At 37.7% G+C, this 20,576-nt stretch overlaps 1 protein-coding gene across 1 annotated transcript; it reads left to right on the top strand.

Moving 5' to 3' along the window:
- Window positions 1-621: 621 nt before the first annotated feature.
- LOC145040546 (uncharacterized) lies at window positions 622-3,444 on the top strand. The gene is made up of 6 exons (XM_078988459.1): window positions 622-701; window positions 788-941; window positions 1,030-1,198; window positions 2,686-2,822; window positions 2,922-2,999; window positions 3,334-3,444. The coding sequence occupies exons 1-6, from the start codon at window positions 622-624 to the stop codon at window positions 3,442-3,444; spliced, it is 729 nt and encodes a 242-aa protein (XP_078844585.1).
- The last annotated feature ends 17,132 nt before the right edge of the window (window positions 3,445-20,576 follow it).

Here is a 20,576-nt window from a genome sequence, read left to right as displayed (position 1 = left end):
TATGGTGTCCATGGTTGAAATATGGGCCATTGGTCAACATGATAGTTGCTTATGGTGTCCATGGTTGACATATGGAGGACATATGGGCCATTGGTCAACATATATCATTTGTGTCAGTTGTGTGTTAAATTTAAAATTTTCAAATACTAAATTTTGTAGGAAATATTTATTTTTTAAATAATTTTATTAATAATTTAGGGTCCCCGATTAATCCCTACTGAGTTTGATTAATCGCTTATCGCCAGTCGACCGCGAGCTACCGACGGATGATTTTTACAACCTAGATTAATTAAAATAGAAATTGAATTTTCTTTTAAATATGAGTTTTTACAAAACTACCCTTACTAATTAAATACGAGTCATTGTATGTATTAGGATAATTTGGTCATTTAGTAATGGAACATCTTCTAGGCACTATAATGTTTTCCGACGAAACATGTTGTTTCAGTTCTTCACTCTGAAATTCAGTCACTTTGAAACATCCCCAACTTAAAAATTCCGACAGAAAAAAACCCTAAGATCAATTTCGCAGAATCGTTATCTTAGTGAATGTTTATTATTATGGAAGCCAGTACTTCATCTAAGATTCAATCAAGAAATCAAACGAAATCACTATCACACATGCCATTTGAAGTGATGGAGAAAATAATAGTCAACTTGGCAAAAATTTCAGCAACCGACGCTTTCAAGATGAAGAGTGTGTATGTTTTTCCTTTGATCATTCTATTTCACAAGTGTATTTGAGTTGTCTTTACATTATCAAGCGAATATTTTGTTTCGTTTGTAGTTGCAGATTCTTCAATGAGGCAAGAAAAATGGATGAAGTATATAAACATATGGAGTTAGATGGATTACGATTTCGTGTTTTCTCTGAACACAAACATACAGTTGTCAGTAAATGCATAGAGATGAGAAACCCAAATATTCTATTCAACGTTGTTGTATATATGCATAGTACTAATTAATCTATTACTTGTTTTGCATAACTTTAACTAGAAATTATGTGTTTAATAATTTATTCAAATGAAGTTATTTTTGTTAGAAGCTGAACATGAAGGGAAAACAATGCTTGAAGAAGTATCTGCATTGGGACATTTGGATTCAACATTTGTCCTGGGAATGATACTGATGGCTGAAGGGAGACATAGGAAGCACAAAGCTTTAGACATGTTGAACAATGTTTACCGCAGAGCAAAAAGTAAGTGGAATCTTAGAGCAACGTGTTCTAAGGTTCATCTCCACTTAAATAGGGAGGGCAGGAAACATGTACACTTCCATGGCTTCCAAAGATCTTGTGCATTGCATAAGTATGTAGGTAGTGTATCAGACGCTTTTGTGAATGGATACAAATGGGTGTTTACGTATGACATTTGCTTATGGGATGCTTCTTTCGTTAGGGTTTCTAGGGAGTTTGGTATAACTTATGAGTAGTTTGTTGATAAGTATTTTCATATTATGATAATTAATGCTATGTGGATTCTTTTGGTTTAATATAAGGGACTAAAAGAGTTATAGTTTGGAACGGTGTTAAAATAATGTTTGAAATTTGAATAATATATTTTGAACTTTTAATATTAGTGTTTATATTGTATTGTGATTATAGTTGTATGTAGCAAATGTTTTTTCTTTCTTAGTATTAAATACATATAAAATATATTTGTAAATGCATAAAAAAACATGTATTTTATTTTAGACTTGGTAATTTGGTTTAATATCAACTAGTGGAGTACCCATGCTTTTCATGGGGTAAAATTGTAAAGAAATAAATATATGGACTAAAAGTGGCAACAAAGAAAAAGTATTGTTGCTGAAATCAAACTAAAAAAAGTTACTATAAAGATAGGGACTAAAAGTGGCAACAAAAGAAAAGTATTGTGTCTAATAAGTTTACTATTAAAATCTTTTTCCACTTTTAATATGTATATTAGTACATGAATAGATACTAGTAATTTGGTGAAATGTTAATATAAATGTATTACATTATGGATTATGATATATATGTTATTTTTGTCTTTTTCAATTTAACAATCAAACGTCCAATATTACCTAGCTATAAATGGCTATAATATTTGAATATGTTTTTTTCACACAAATACCCTTAGTATTCAAATATTTGGAATGATTTCAGGGGCAATTTGGTCTTTTTGCACTCTAAATTGTATAGGTGCCATCATACATCTGACGTCACACCGGCGTTCCAGTTTTTCAACCATTCATAACATCTCAACTTTTCCGGAAAATAAATCTGTATACAAACAATAAAACCCCCAAATTGTCTTAGAATAATCGTTCTCAAAAACGATTTTCTCCGATAATAGAGACTCTTGTACTCCTCTCAACCAAATCAGCATAAACTAAGTTTTTTTCCATACCCTGTTACACTGTCTTTCATATTTACGCTTAGTTTAAAAAAGAATTGAAATCAACTACTCCAATGTGTATTTTGTAAGTAGAATGTCGAATACTAGAAGTCTCCTTTCGTTAGATGATCTCCCACTGGAGCATTTGAGTCACATATATGTAGTATTAGGGTCAGAAACTACAAAAGACACCGTCTCTGCAAGACTTTGGTAACTATCAATAAACATCAAATAATGAATGTATATTTGAAGAAATAAAACTTTATTTGTTTGTTATTTACTGTATATTTAGAATTTTGAAGTCTAAAGAAGATGTATGAAGCAGGGAGTGATCCTCAAGTGTACAAAACAACATGCATTGACATGTTTGAAGGAATGGGTCCCAAAACTCTGAAAGTTGATTCATTTATACGCACATGTGCATTGCATAATAACATTGAAGCCATGTATAGACAAGGAATTGTATGTTTAATTTCAGTAATTATATGTAATCTAAATATACCATTTATTAAAATTTTGTGTCATAGATGTTATATATGGATATTGTTATTCTGTCAACAGGATGAGTGCTTTTATTATCGCAATTTTGATTTAGGATTGACTTTGCTGATAAAAGCAGCATGCGAACATCATCTTGAGGCAATTTATTTGCTTGGAATGATCTACATTTCAAGAGGGTCTCATCAATGAGATGAAGGTATGTATAGATGGTATATATGTAAATTAAATTATATATATAGTTAATTAAGGCATGTTTGTAGTTTGGGGTTAGTATTTAGTTGTGTTGTATAATATTTACTGTTTTATTGAAAAGGGTACATTGGATTAATTAATGGATATTTTAATGTCTAGGTTTACAATTACTTGATGCCTATTTTGGTTGGGCGGTTTGGATGACGGGGAGTACACGGGTGTTGTTGATAGTGCCAAATAGTTTTTGCGGGCTATTGATGTTATTCATATAATTACAAAGAATAACATCACATTCCAATGTGAGGAACCACGTCATCCTGTTGAAGGTGCATTGGAAATAGGCCATGAAGAGGATGATGATCGACAAAGATATTGCACGGTTTTTCATTAGTATGTAGAGTATGGTAGGTTTGTATATTTCTTAAAAATATTAATGGTTGATAATAGAATGAACACTGAATATTAGTGTTCTTGATGAATTGTATATGAAGTTGTATAGTACTACTATAATTTTATTTTGTTTTGTTAAAAAGGCATTTTAGTCAGTTTTTCTTGCTATGTTGTTTGAGTAGGATGGAGTATTTGTAAAATTCATGTTATTTTTGTGATGAAGTATAGTTAATTTAATTAAAAATAAATTTGTAATGAATTCATTATTAAGGAAAATAATCTACATAGATTATATATACTTTAACATGCCCAGTTAATGTAATTAAAAACAAATTTGTAATGAATTCATTGTTAATTGCTCATTATAATACTATGTTTTCAATAAATTTGTGACAACCCGACACCTTTACGTCGTGAAATTGATCCATATATCCATAATCCATGTGAAATTAACATATTTTATTAATAAATTGGGTCCGCGCTAGTGTTTTAGGCTTAATATATCATAGATATCGACTTTATGAAGGATTAGGAAGGGTGTAGCATTACAAAATCCAGCCAAAAACACCAAGAGAGGTGTGTGCGGCTGCACACTAGTGTGTGCGGCCAAGCCAGCCACACACCCAGCCGCAAACCCCTCCAGCCTCACACTCCACCCTATATAAAGTGGAGGACCCTCTTCCATTCACTTTTGGCTGCATCCTTTCTCTCTCTATACTTTCTTTCTCTAGAAAACCACCCAAGAACACCTAGAAGGCCTCCAAAACGTGAAGAACACCATCAATTAACCTATCATAGAGGTAAAACACTTGAATCCAAGCCTCAAACTCATAATGTTCTTCATGTTCTTCTTCCTATGAAGCAGTGTGGCTGCACATCTTCATCAGGTGGCTACACACACTCATAATACCCTCGAAAGTGAGAGTAAGGCAACACACTCAACATCTGGGACTCAAGCAAGGAGTGTATGGCTGCACACCCTTGTGTACAGCCGCATACACACTGTACGGCCGCACACTCTAGTGTGCAGCCGCACTCACAAGTCTAGCTGCGTACCCTGCCGCACACTCACCCTTATGGCCATACACACACCCTAATACCCATATTTGGCCTTAAAATTGCATAGATCATTAAGTATATAATACGGGACACATAGCCCTAGTGATTCCAAGCCTTTAGGAGAGATTTCCCATTACGGTTAGTCACAAAAAACCTTAACTATAACTTATATATCTGTTACCATATAATTAATAGGGACTACTCACGTTCAGAGCATCCGTTGACACTCGACGCTCATACGGATCGCATACTCAAACCCTACCTTCAACAGTGAGTTCATACCCCCTTAACTAACCTTTCGTATGTTTTTAACTACTTTTATGGGGGGAATACAAGTTGAATTCGATACATTGCAGTATCAATCATATGTGATTAAAACTTGCTATCAAAAGGATTTTCTACAGTATGTTGTCAGTGAAGTCATTTCAAATGTTTATTAACCTCATTTTCAAAAATCAATTGTCTCGAAACTTACTTTCATTGTTTTCAAACCTTAAATTATTTCCAAATCATGTCTAATCCAATATATTTATATAAGTAAGTATTGAAGGACATTGGACTGATAACTGGCCTTATTTCTTGTTCTTGTTTGATTGTGGACTTAGGGTGTTAGGTTATCTGTCCGACTGTCGTTTAATACTTAGTTATATATCTTGTATATTTGTGTTAGACATAAAAGTTTTCACTTTAGTTCGATGCTTCTACATAACAAAGACACTTAGTCAAGTACTCAATTTAACTATAATAGGTATAGTTAAGAACTACCACTCATTTCTGATATTACTATGATACACACTATGATCAGTACAATTACAAGACTATATGTACAATATGCAATATGAAGAGAACACCATACACTATTATGAGGAAACACTAATCATTACAAGAAGAAATACTATAAACTACAACAAGAGAACAGTACAAAGTATACTAATAGAATACTATATACTATACGAAAGAAAATACTACAACAAAATGTGATGCAGTATTTCTCTATACGACCTATCGCCATGCGATCGTCGGATAACTATCGCCTCCTGGAGGAGAGCGACCACTACGTATATAGATCTATACGGGACGGATATTTTCCCCCATCCTGACTGCTAGCTACAGTCCGAGCCTCTTAGGCCCAAGGATTACAAACACTATTAAACTATTGGTGACCTGGAGGGTCAGCCACTACACTACTATCACTCAGTATAGTTACATACAAGCTCACATTCAATTAAACACACATCCCGAGGTGTGTACACAATTAACACTATACGGAGTTTACATTCACGAATACACTTATCCAGCATGGATGCTGCTGGGGTGAAACTATGTTAGTATAAAACTGTATTTTTCATTTCTGATACGTTCATAAGAAAACTAATTATATTTTCAACAAAATGAATTTACAAATAACTATGTCTTGGTAGAAGACTACTTTTGCTGGAAAATATGGGATTTTCCACGGATCAAATCATCTTCAAATCTTGTTAATAAATGACATACTATTTGATTTGCATACATTTTTATACAAACAATGACACTAAATACTTATGAACTCACCAGCTTTATGCTGATATTCGTTTTCAAAATAACTTGCAATCTTAGGTCAGAAATAAACAGGTACGAGTGCGGTTTTGTTCATACTATAAGACTCATCTTTATTTTGTTCATACTTTTGGTGTCTACGAAAATGTACAGAACACACATGTATTGAAATTTACATATTAATGTGATGAATGTTGTTGCTTGTTTTTACTATTATGCATTGTTATGATACTGAACATGAAGTCCTCCACCTCAAAACGTATTCCGCCGTTCTCGGTTTTGGGGTGTGACAAAATTATACACAACTTGATGAGCACAACTAGCTTAACTGCGCCCTTTTCTAGCATAAGCTTAAGTTCGAGTCTGCTTGCCAGCAATATCTATTCATTTTTACATTTTTTAGCCATTAGTTTATGCCACATATTACCAATATAAAAACATTTCATTCAAACCATTTCTTAAAAACTCCAATGATCATAATAATAATTCATCCATAGTATAACAAAACTAATTAAGAAAACAACATCCCAATAAATGTCGTCACACATTAGCTACGCGTTTTGTTCCATAGCAAAACAAGCAAACGAAATCATATTCCATATCAGAATTTCCTAGCAAATACCTACGAATGGTACTTCCATAGCAATTAAATTATGGAATTGGTTTCCATCACAAACTCCGTAGCATAGTAACCACGATAATTAATTCCATAGCATCAGTATAACGGAAAGTAATTTCGTAACATAGCATAATACCTACAAATATGGAGTCGGTAGCATTTTCCCTAGCAACTCCCTCTGTCTCTACCAGAAATAAACTCAGTAGACAATGTGGTAGAAACATTACTATGGAACGACATCCCATAGCACGATCCATTGCAGATTAACAATGAAAATACGTTCCATAGCAACCTTCCCTAGCAAAATCACGTTTTTCTTGTAATGTTTATTTTTCATTTAACCTAAAATAGGTCTGACACAAAAAGAACTTTAGAAGAGAACTAAAATGTTGTATGCCACAAAACGAATGTTTGAATTTAATATGAAAGAATTTTTATTTAATGAGGATTATTAAATAGCACACAAGGTTCTGGGGAATTTATGACGTTGTTGGTGAGAATCCATTTAATGTGACTGCGGATTGATTCTTCATTGCGGTGGATGGAAATGTGACTGCGGTAGTAGAACTAAAGGAAAACATGACAAAATATCAGAAGTAACAAACAATAAGGATCCAAGAAATATAAGTATGATATATGGTTGCGGTATACGAAGTATACTGAAACCATGTATGATAGATATATATTTGACTAGGACCGCAACGGAGACCAGAGGTGGTCTGCGGTACTTATCAATTCAAAAAGAATTGTGGATCCAGATTGATCATCCCTAACATTTGTAGAAAATTGTTGAGGTTTGCTGCATCAAGTGCCTTTGTAAACATATTCGCAATCTCGTTGTGAGTTCGGACAAAAGTTCAGTTCAATGTTACCTTTGAGTATGTGGTCCTTGATGAAATGTTACCGTAGTTCAATGTGTTTCGTCTTCGGTTGGTGAATAGGATTGTGAGAAATTGCTATAGCACTCTTTGAATCACAATAAATCGGTATCCGCAACATTCTGTATCCGTAGTCCATCAGTTGGGTTTTCATCCATAGGACTTGAGAACAGCAGCTTGTTGCGGCCACATACTCGGCTTATGTGGTTCATAAAGAAACACAATTTTGTTTCCGTGAAGACCAGCTAACCAGTCTTCCTCCAAGAAATTGGCAACCACTTGATGTGATTTTCCTATACAATCAACATACGGCATGATCCGCATCTGTAAAGGCTTGGAGAATGAAGTTGTTCCTTACGGGATACCATAGGACAAGAGCTTTGCTTCCTTTCAAGTATCTGAAGATTTTCTTAAGTGCAGTTAGGTGTGATACTTTGGGATCGGCTTGGTACTTGGCACATAAGCCTATTGCAAAGACAATATCTAATATTCTTGCAGTGAGGTACATCAAAGAACCAATCATTCCTATATAATTTTTGTGTTCCACTGATTCTCTAGAAGGATTAGCAGAAATCTTATATCCGAAGGCCGTAGGAACCTTGGCTAGGGAACAATTATCCATTGTGTATTTCTTCAGCAATTCAGAGGCATATTTTTCTTGATGAATGAATATACCTTGAGGGACTTGTTTTGCTTGGAGTCCTAGAGAGAAGTTAATCTCTCTATTCATTCTCATTTAGAATTTGTTGGTCATGAACATTGAAAATTCATCCACCATACCTTGATATGTTGACCCGAATATGATATTATCCATATAGATTTGAACGAGCATAAGGTGATTATTATTTGCCTTTAGAAATAATGTGGGGTCAATCACACTACTTTTATATCCTGACATGACAAGAAACTCAGAGAGAGTCTCATACCATGCCCTTGATGCTTGCTTAATACCGTAGAGTGCTTTCTCAAGCTTGAAACAATAATCTGAGAACTCTAGACTTTCAAATCCTAGTGGTTGTTGCAAGTAAACTTCTTCTTTCAATTCTCCATTCATGAAGGCACTTTTTATATCCATTTGATGTACTTTGATATTTTTATGTGTTGCATACACTAAGAAGATGAGTATTGCTTCCATCCTGGCTACATCGGCATATGTTTCATCATAATCAACACCTTCTAGTTGATTATACCCCTTGGCAACTAAACTTGCCTTGTTTTGCACGACGACACCAGATTCATTGAGTTTGTTTTTGTACACCCATCTTGTTCCAAGAATAGTGTGACCTTTTGGCTTCGAAACAAGTTTCCACACTTTGTATTTTTCAAATTTTGCTATTTCTTCTTGCATAGCAGAGATCCAGTTAAGCTCCCGAAGGACTTCCTTGATGGATCGAGGCTCGATTGCGAACATAAAGGATGCATAGTGGCAGTGATCCATAAGATCATGAGAGGATCGAGTCTATATGCCTTCGGATGGGTTTCCAATAATTTGACCCGGAGGGTGTTTTTTTGTCCATACATGAAACGAGGTAATGGATGATCAGCAGCTGCAATGGAAGGAATGTAAACAACATTAGAGGATTCTATGATAGGAGAAGGCAGCTCCCCCTATACTTATGAGCAGCCTGCAGAAGTATCTTGGACTTGGACTATAGGATTAGGATCAGAATGAGGTTCCCCTGGATTGCGGATGCAAGTACCTCTTGAACTGAAGATGGTTCCCCCTAGAATAAAGAGTGTGTGATAACCCTTGGATCAGTTCTTGTGTCAATATTTTCTTCTTCATCGGAATTTGAGAAAGCATTTGACGGAGTTTAGACTTTACGGGTGGAATCCGGAGATGCATCTTCAAGTACTGGAAGCTCGATGGTTGTCGTAAGAATCGGAGTAGTGATTTCCCCCTCAACCGACGAAGTGGAAGTTCTATGCGACAAGTCTTTAGATATGGAGGGTCCAAAAACTTCAGTGTGTTATTGTTGAGCTTCCGGTGACACAAGAATTTCGGATAGTTGAACAGTCTCTACAGGGTCAAAAATGTTGTTATAGTTAACTTCAACGATGTTGATAGGACCTGAAGAGGCTGGGATATCACATTCCAGGATTGCCTTTGTTTCAGTTGAAGGAGACGTGTTGTAGATGTAATAGTCATCCGATTTTACATCGAAGCTTTCAACTATTATTCGCATGCATCTTATAAGAACTCTATATGCCACCTTATTTGATGACTAGCCAAGAAATATGCCTTCATCCGACCTCAATGCAAATTTGTTAAGGTGATCCTTGTTGTTGATCACAAAACATCTACACCAGAATATGTGAAAGAATCGAACATTCAGTTTTCGATTGTTGAGGCCCTCATAAGGTGTTTTTTTAGAGGCTTGCAGACAATGTTTTAGTTTTGAACAAAGCATGTCATTGCCACTGCTTCATCCCAGAAGTATAGATGGATTTTCAAAGTTTAACATGGATCTGGCTGCTTCTACCAGATTACGGTTCCTTTACTCTACAACCCCATTTTGCTGCGGTGTGTAGGGCGCCGAGAAGTTGTGACTAATACCTTTGGAAACCAAGAAACTCTCCAGGAGATGATTAGTAAACTCAGTTATGTTGTCACTTTGGATTCTGCGAACTAGTAGATTTAGACTTCAATTTCTTTGATGAAATTTATCAGGATCTGCGGTGTTTCAGATTTGAGTCTCAGGAAGAAGACCCGTGTGAAACGAGTAAAGTCATCAACTATAACCAGTATATACTTCTTGTGATGGAGATTGGCTATGGTAGATGGACCGCGGAGATCAATATGCAGTATCTCTAGAGGTTCAGAAATTGATGAATCAATGACCAGTGGGTGAATTCCCTGTAATTGTTTTCCACACTCACATGTAGGGAAGAGTGTTTCATTATTGTACTTCAGAATTGGGAGGCCTCAAACAAATTCTTGTGATACAAGGTTGTTGATGTATCGAAAGTTTAGATAAGGTAGCTTGCGATGTCACAACCAACAAACTTTCGATATGGTTTTGGACAAAAACAAGATGTGGTTTCCTGATGATCAATGAGACATCCAAAGCATACATGGTCCCTTCGGATTTGGATTTGATTGAACAGGTTCTTTTATTGCTTGTCATTATGTAGCAGTATTCATTATTAAACTCAACCTAATAACCTAGTTAGCATAATTGGCCTACCCTGATGAGATTGTGCTTGAGGCCTTCTACATAATCAACTTTTTGTATCGAGAAGCTCCCTGTTGTTAATACACCGTAACCCCGAATGATACCGTTTGTGTTGTTACCAAAGGTGACATGTCCTCCATTATAGATTGGCCGAAATCCCGAAGGTATTCTAACCTTCAGGTCATGTGCAAGGAGCATGCACTATCGATCAACCACTTTTCTTCTTGTTCATCCTTGCACAAAGCCTGAAAATTACACGGTTATTTTGGGCACCCAAACAAGTTTGGAATCTGCGGTTACAAGTGAATTCTTCCTAGATGCATGAACAGGGATTGTGGGGACAGGTTTTGTATCAACTTTAAGACCTAAAACTAGATGTTTTGAGGTCTTTTGAGAATTACCAGGTTTCTGAAAGTTACGATGTTTAGGATGATTATGAGGTTTTGTAGGATTACGAGGTTGGACTTGATTTGGTCTTTTCTGATGATAAAATGAAAAGGTAAGATTTTTCACATTTGGCCAGACACTATACCTGGTCAGCAGTCTAGAGGGTGTGGTATGAGGCTGGTGACCAGTCTGAGGATGAGATGTGGCTGATTTTCCCTTCGGATTTGAAAAGGTTTGGGCATTGGACTTCCTTATAGGTTTGTAAAACCTTTTATCAAACTAACGTGACTTTAATAGTGTATGAGTTGACTAAATTCCTTTCCATTTACGGCCATCTGATGAATAGTTTTGAAAATGATATTTGTGAAAACACTTGACACTCTATTGGGACTTGTCAGGAGCTTTTGAAAAAACTTTTGGAACTGTACATTCCTTTTTGTCTGTTTTCTCGATTTGAGTGTTTTTTTGAAGACTGATTTGAAACAACATGTTTTTCAAGACCCTTTTGTTTTGAGATTTTGGTTTTGTTTTTTGAAAGGATATCCCGCTTTTTCCAACGAGATTTGAGTTCCTCTTTGAAAGCTTGTTTTGCCTGATTTTTTGGAGAACTACAGTCCGAAGTGTTTAACCGCGATTTCCTAGAAAATTTTGATTGTTTTTGAAAATGTTGACTGAAGTCATCTGAACAAGAGGATTCATGACTCTGAGAGCATTGACCGAATTCAAAATTTTCTATGGGAAATTCGTGAATAATTGGTTGAATGGTCACAATGCTCTTGACTGTGGTCTACAGTAAAGAAGATTGAACTACCGCAGAGTAAGTTAGGAATTGTTCTTTGGAAGGTAATTGAGTTGACTATTGTCCGAGACTGCCGTGAGAGGGACTGTGGTCTGTAGACAAATGCAAATAGTTCTCAAGATATTTGGGACCTTCCATATGAATTTCTTCATCACAGACTGAAGAGGCCTGAGAAGTGGAATCAATTGTGCCAGTAATGGGATTTTGATCACATGGATGATCCGAGGTTTCAGGAAGAATTTCCTTGATGACACAACTATTACTCAGGTTATGAAGTCTACCGAAGTGGACTCTACTATCATTGGGAAATGTTTTGTCATTCACTGGGAAGTGAAACTCTCAGTTAGGAAGGACATAGGGACGATCTTCGTTAAACTGGGGTGATGAGTCCTTTGCGGTGGAGTACCCATTGGACCAACCCCAATTGTACGTATTGTCTATGGTTCCATTATTAACAAGATTTTCATTGGCTTTGCTTTCAGTAAACAATTTTTCAATTAACAAATTCAAATGTACATTTTCTTTTTGTGCTAAATCCCTCTGATCTATAGCTATTCCTAATTTGGTTTGAAAGGACGGTATCATAAGTATCATTAAGGTTGTCTAAGAAGGTTTGAAAATCATGCATGTTATAATGAAGAGTTTGAATCATAAGTTTTACCTGTTCGACTATGCTTAGAGTCCCATCTTTGGCCATGAAGCAGTAGTTCTTTTCCAGCTTTGTCGAACCATCTTCATCATCAATTGTCAGCATGCAAAATTTACCCTTGCCCTTGATGTTGAAGTCTTCATCCGTATCTCCTAACGACCATACTTGATGATCTCTTTTCACTTGAGCCACATATGCCCTTCCCTTTTCCTTTTCATCCATCTCCTCTGCCATTTGGAGATAAAAGGTTGTGTCTTTCACTACATTTTCTTTATAGTCTTTAGCAAAACGATTCTCTTTGTTGCACTTGTGACAAATGACAAAATCTTCTTTAGATTCGGTTGATGGTCCGAAGTCAGCTGGTTTGGTAGGTTGCGGAATCTGCTTGGCTTGATGAGATTTCAGAGGTTGCGGAGATTAATGAGGGTGTTTTGGGTATCGAGACTGATTGTTTTGAGGGTTGAAGTTTCGATTGAAGGGAGGCTTAGTGAACTGTTGATTTTTTAGAAAGGAGGTTGGAGGTAATCGATTGAACTGTTGACTAACAAGAGCAATAGCATTTTAGAATTCCTTTTCATCATCATACTTCGTGTCAGCTTCGTAAGACTGTGGTGGGCTTTCATAGGTGAGACAGTAAGGTTGAGGAGTTATGTTTTTGTGGAGTTTGGGCCATGAGAGCAAGTGGCCCTCTGAAATCAGCATAATCCTTAAGCATGGTTGATTCTTGTGCTTGGAGTTCTCCGTATAGTTTCAAAAGAGAGAGTGAGTGAATTTTACTATCACCTTGGACTATTGTTTTTGCGGTAGTCTAGTGTTTCCCCAAACCATTGAGAAATTGAAGATTTTTTTCATGGTTGTCGCGGATAGTGCTAGCGTTTGAGAACTTGGTTACAATGAGATTGAATCTTTTGAAGGAGTCCTTGACACTTTCACCCACATGAGATTTGAAGTTATTGAACTCATTGAGTGTGATGGTGAGCTTCTTATCTTGTGCCTATCTGAGCCTTCATACAAATTTTTAAGAAGTTGACAGATCTCTTTGGCTGATTTGAATTTGATTATAATGTCGAAGATGTCAAGAGCAACCACGTAGGAAATTTCATAAAAGGCAATTGCATCATTTTCCACTTTATTGAGATCATCCTTAGTGGGACGATTCATGGCAAGTTGACCTCCTCCAAGTCTGGCTTGAGTACTGTCGGCTTGAACTGGAGTAAGAATAGGGACATGAGTCCTTCTTCTATAGATCTCCACACATCTCGTCCAAGTCTTCTTAGGTATCTCTCCATCCTTTGGGGCCAATGATGATACTCATTTGCCACCAATATTGGAGCTCTATTCGAACCTCTAACACTGTCGGAAACGTTAAGAGATAATACTTATGCCATATTTCCTTGTTTTGATTTTTTATAAAGAAAAATAAGGTTTAGTTGTATACAAGGCTTTTCAAAATCAAAGTTTTGTTCAAAAAGTAACCTCTTTGGCTATGATACCGATTGTTGAGAGAAAAACTTTTGAGAAACACACTTGAACAAATGTTAGAACAAGGTATAATGAGGAATAAGTTTCACTCAAAGGATCATAAATCTCAACAATAATATGAAGTTAGAGTTAGAAGGTTATATAATTAGATGTGGAAATATAATGATGAAAATGTAAGGAAATATAAATGAAAACAAGTATTATATCAAGTAAACAGTAAGCTGATTGTTAACGAGGATTGCAATCAAACTATGCTAGTTAGTGTGATCAGCTTAAAGTGATGAATTCAAGAATGACTTGCTACAAAGGAGAGATTTCGATCTTAAGATAAGAATGTAAGTTTAGTAAGATCTTGAGAATAAGAGAGAGTAATGAGAGGAGATGTAAGATATGAGATGTAAGAGATGTGTATTTCATTTGAAGCAGAACACTCTATTTATAGAGTTCCGAGAACATAAGAAGAGAAATAAATAAATACTATAATTCAAAAGAAGTGTCCATGCAAGGCACATTGGACAATAAATTTTAAATACATAAGTTAAAAACACTAAGTCTTTGTTCCAGATGAGATGGTTGTGGATGGCTTCAACTCTTTGTATTGCGGTAGCAGCAGTAACATTGTGGTAGTGAGGAGGACTTCGGATTGAGGTTTAAGAAGGTCACTTTCTTGATTCAACAGGTCCCCATAACCGAAATCTCAAACACACGTCATAAATCATGCATCAGATCCTAGCTATTTTGACTTGGCTTGACTTTTAAGCATTTATTACAAACATCATTTTCAAAGTATGTATATGTATATATATATATATATATATATATATATATATATATATAGATAATTCCCCCTTTGGCTTTCAAAGTTTTATTGCAACAAAGAGACATTGTGGTTGTACTTATACATAGATACAATTTAAAACTTGCTTAGCCCGTAATTTTCCAGTTGTCACATCATCCCCCAGTTAGAGGATATTTCATCCCAAAATAAGCATCTTGGATGGATTCTTGCAACTAGTGTAAAAGTTGTGGGTATTTCTGTTTGATTTGATCTTCCCGTTGCCCGAGTGAATTCAAGTCCTCGCTTGGCGTTCCAGCGGACCTTCAGTAGTGCTATTCGGATTTGTTTCATTCTCTTGATTTCCATGTAAATGATATCCACTGGTTCCTCTATAAAGTGTAGACTCTGTTTTACCTCGAGTTCCTCGAGTGGGACTACAAGATTTTCATCGGACAGACACTTCTTTATGTTGGACACGTGGAAGGTCGGATGTATGTTACTAATTTCTTGGGGTAGTCGGAGTTTGTAAGCTACCAGATTCTAGCAAGGATTTCGAATAGCCTGATATACCTTGGATTTAGCTTTTCACGTTTTCCAAATCATATCATTCTCTTCCAGGGGGATACCTTCAACAGAATGCAGTCACTAACTTGGAATTCCAACAGTTTTCTTCGCTTATTAGCATAGCTCGTTTTCCAGTCCCGGGATGCCTTTAATTGTTCACGGATCTGAATGACCTTTTCCGTAGTTTCTCGTATGATCTCCAGGCTGGTGAGTGTGCTATCAGACACTCATCTTTTTGCCAGTTGCATGTCACCTACCTCAGCCCAGAACAGAGGGGATCTGCACTTGTGTCCGTAGAGAGCTTCGAATGGCGCGACTTTGATGCTAGTGTTATAGTTGTTATTGCATGAGAATTCAACAAGTGGTAAGTGGGTATCCCAGTCCTTACCAAAGTCTATCACACAGGCTCTCAGCTAGTCTTCCAGATTCTGAATGGTCCTTTCACTTTGCCCATCGGTCTAAGGGTGATAAGTTGTACTCATGTCGAGTATGGTTCCTAAGGACTATTGCAGTGATTGCCAAGACCATGAGGTGAGCCTACTATCTCTATCGAATATGATAGATATTGGCACTTGATGTAGTCACACGATCTCTTTAATGTACGTCCTTGTTAGCTTCTCCATCTTGTTGGTCTCTTTTATTGGCAGGAAGTGTGCAGATTTGGTTAGCCTGTCAACGATCATCCATATAGTGTCAAATCCACCCACTGTCTTGGGCAACTTGGTTATGAAGTCCATGGTTATATGCTCCCACTTCCACTCAGGTATATCCGGTTGTTGGAGCAAACCCGAATGATTTTGATATTCTGATTTGACCTTGGTGCAAATCAGACACTTGCCCACATAGGTAGTGATCTCAGCTTTCATTTTCGGCCACCAATAAAGTTTCTTAAGGTCCAGATACATCTTGTCTGAACCAGGATGAACGGAGTATTTTGTCTTGTGATCCTCATTCATGTCAATGTCTTTGTACCCACCAAACTTTGGTGTCCAGATTCGATTCATGAGATAATAAGCTCCGTCATCCTTAACTTCAAGGTTTTTATCCATTCCCTATAAGGCCTCCCCTGTAATTTTCTCAGGTTTTAAGGCCACTTGTTGCGCCTCCTTGATCTGTGTGGACAGGTGGGAATGGATGGTCATAGTTAACCATTTTACTCGGTGGCCCAAGTATTCCTTCCGACTTAGGGCGTTTGGCTTTTCCCGGGTGATAATGAATTTCGCATTCGTAGTCATTTAGCATATTAACCCATTGTCGTTTTCTCATGTTGAGCTCCTTTTGATTGAGAATATGTTGAAGACTCTTATGATCTGTGAAAATGGTGAATTAGGTACTGTATAGATAGCGTCTCTAGATCTTTAGGGAAAACACCACTTCCCCTAATTCGAGGTCGTGCATGGTGTAATTGACCTCATGAGTCTTGAGTTTTCTTGAGGCATAAGCGATGAAATTTCCGCGTTGCATGAGCACACATCCTAGGCCCTGCTTAGAAGTATCACAATAGACCACAAAGTCTTCGGTCCCTTCTGGGAGGGACAAGATTTGTGCACTGTACAAAGCTTGCTTAAGCGTTTGGAAGGTAGTTTTATTTTTTATTCTCCAAAATAAAAGTTGCACCCTTATGAGTCAAGGTTGGGAGCGGCCTAAAAACTGGTGAATCTCTGTCGGTGTTCTTGGTGCTCCCCATTTTTCAATCGCCTTGGCTTTGGAAGGATCCACGTGTATCCCTTCCTCGCTGACTACATGCCCCATAAAGTCTACTTTGAGAACTTTGCATATAGATTTTCTGCCCTTAATGTCTCCAAGACCTACCGTAGATGTTGAACATGTTCCTCCTTACTTCGTGAATAAATTAGTATGTCGTTGATGAATACTATCATGAACTTTTCAAGATAACGCTGACACATACGGTTCATTAAGTCCATGAACACCGTAGTTGCATTATTCAACCCAAAGGGCATCACTACAAACTCGTAGTGACCGTAGCGAGTTATGAATGCTGTCTTTGGAATATCTTCCTCCTGAATTCATAGCTGATGGTACCCCGACCTTAGATTAATCTTTGAGAAGTAGCTTGATGCTTCCAGTTGATGAAATAATTCATCGATTCAAGGTAGGGGATAACAATTTTTGATAGTGAGCTTATCAGTTCTCGGTAGTCTATGCAAATGCAGTATGATCCATCCTTCTTTTTGATGAACAAGACCGGGGCTCCCCAAGGTGAGAAGCTCAGTTAGATGAATCCTTTTCTCATTAGTTTCTTCATTGGCTGGATAGTTCCTGCATTTCAGTTGGTGCTAAACAGTATGTGGATTTGGCTACGGGGGTGGCTCAAGGAATCAAGTCGCTTCTGAACTCGACTTGGCGTATTGGTGGTATTCCTGGAAAGTCTTCTGGAAATACCTCGGGGAAGTCACAGACTTTGGGAATATCCTTGATTTCTTTCACCTTTTGTTTCTCATCCGCTACGTAGGATAAGAATGAGTGATATTTCTTGCGTAGATACTTCTGAGCCTTGATGCAAGAGATGATTTGTAGATTCATGTCAGCTTTGTCGCCATAAATGACGAGGATTTCGTTATTTGGTAGGTTAATGCGAATGACCTTTTCGTAACACATGATTTCGGCATGGTGATGACTTAACCAATTCATGCCTATCATGGCCTCAAAGCTACTTATGGTGACCTATATCAGGTAAATTTGGAAGGAATGATTGTTTAGAGTTATTGTGCATCCTACGAATATATCTTTAGTGCTTTTTATTTTTCCATTGGCCATCTCTACGGTGAATGTGCTCATTTAGTGATTAGGGTTTTTGCTTGAGTAAGTGTTTAAATTGATAGCTCACGAAGCTTTTCTCCGTACCACTATCGAAAAGTATGCATGCGTATGAGTTATTTTAGGAGAAACATACCAGTAACCAGGGTGGGATCCCTCATTGCCTTCTTATGCCTCATCGTTAGAACCCTTCCCATGCCTTCACTATTTCTGTCTTGTGCCTTCTGGCAGTCCCTCTTGAAATGCCTGGTCTTACAACAACCGTAACATGTGTGACTCACCCCAACATTAGCGTCTTGGGTGGTTTGTTATGCCGGTGCCCTGTAGTAACGATCAGTGTGCCCCTTCTTGTTTCTATTGTCACATTACCTGTCTCGGAAGGCGCCATGGTGATGGTAAGTACACTTGTCGCATTTTGGGAGAGTCCCAACATATTCCTTGGCTGGCGCAGGGGCGGCGATGGCATGGACAACCACAGTTTGTTGCTTCTTGATTGGTTCTTGAGGGATCTGGCCCTTCTTTTGTTACAAAAATTCCTCTTGTTGTCACCCCTTTTGGTTGTTCAGGCGTAGGGGTCATAATGCCTTGACGAATGCCCTGGTCGATAAGATTTTGTGCCGAACACTTGGCATTGCCGAAGGTGCTTGGGTTGGCAGATATGACCATCCCTTAGATTTGAGGGGCTAGTCCCCAAATGTAACGCTCCACTTTATTGGCCTCTGGGGTGACCATTCCCTGGCACATAGTTTCCAGTTCGTTGAATCGGGTTGTGTAGGTGGAAATATCGGAGCCTTTCATGGAGTGCTCCCATAGTTCCTGCTCCAGTTTCTGCATCTCGCTTCATGGACTATATTCCTCAAGCATCATCGTCTTTAGGTCCTCCCAAATCATACTGTTAACAACAGCTAGAGTCAAAGTTTTAACGTGGCCGTTCCACCATGTCAAAGCTGAGTCCGCGAATGTACATTTAGCATACATGACTCTGAACTCGTCAGGGCATGCACACATTTCGAAGACGGACTCGGTCTTCTCGAACCATCTTGTTAAAGTAATGACCCTATCGTTGCCATGATACATCCTGGGCTTGTAGTTAATGAATTCTTCGTATGAGAACATTCGCTGGTGCCCTTGGTTTTCGCTTTGGTTGGAACTGTTTGTCCCGTTTTTGCTTCCATTTTTGTTGCTACTGATTTGAACTACAACAACTACAACACCTGTTACTATAGCTTGGAACACTGCAAGTCCATCTGTGGGGGTGGTGGTGGTCGTGGAGCTGTTGGTGTATTGTTCATGTGCCTGTTTTACTTCCTTTGTGGCATTTTGTTGCCATAAAGTTTAAAGGTGGAATGACAATAAGTTTTGAGAAAACTTATGAATCAGACATTGCCGAAATGGAATGCCTTCTTTTTTATGTGTACCAAGTCTAGTTGTTATTGAAATATTCAAGAAATTCATAATGGAATTCACTATAACAAGTATACAATTGCATAAAAAATAGTAACACTTAATGAAATAAAATACATGTCCATTCCATTAATAATATAGTGCTAGTACATAGTTTTATGAAAATTGACCTTTAAGAAGGCCTACATAAAAGACTAGCACCAACGCTTAATCATACATAAAATCAAGACACGAGTTGCATAAGCACTACTTATGGCAGGTAGTCTCCTACGAACCATGGGATGAAGTCGGGGAGCCCTGTATCTCTGCTATCCTTGAGAGCTGAGTACCTCTCCTGGTACTCTCTCACTTCCGCTCGAGCTGTGGTAAGATCCTCATGGAGTTTGTCAATGAGGTGACATGTCCTAGGGAAGTCCCTCTCCATAAATCACTTGCGTGTGTCAGTGGCCTTAGCAGAGGCCCCTAGCTCCATGATTCAATTTGATAACGCCCTAGTCTAATCCCTAAGGTGCGTGATTCGATGTACCATCACAGGAAGGGACCTATTTGTCAGGCCCCCATGGTGGAGGTTATAGAAACCTCGCTCCAGTCCATAAGGTGAATGTTGATAATGTTGTCGGCACCAAGTCTCTGGATCATCTGCCCAACAGGGCGTGGGCCCCTGGTAACCTAGTCGATGTGCGGGAACCCTGGTGATGTAAGGAGGGTTAATGACCTCTGAATCTACATCTGACTACTCTTCTGACTCCTCCTCGTCTTCTTCTTCCTCTGTATCCTCCTCGGGATCTTCCTCTTCCTCCACTAGATCTTCAGGATCCTCTTCAATCCACCCACCATTTCCTTGGTTAGGGAAATAGGGATCTTCGGGCATGTGAAATCATTATGTTTGATTCTAGAGTTTCTTAGTGTATAACGTTTGTAAGTTTTAGATTCGTTACCCACCACGACCATTAATAAACACATGTTGGTCCTATCTCGCATAAATATAGTGGATCAGACTATATTTATACCAGACTTGATT

This window comes from Lactuca saligna, chromosome 4 (assembly GCF_052625555.1).
Source record: "Lactuca saligna cultivar CGN05327 chromosome 4, ASM5262555v1, whole genome shotgun sequence".
Classification (NCBI taxonomy): Eukaryota; Viridiplantae; Streptophyta; class Magnoliopsida; order Asterales; family Asteraceae; genus Lactuca; species Lactuca saligna.
This window is presented reverse-complemented; position numbering and strand designations above follow the sequence as displayed.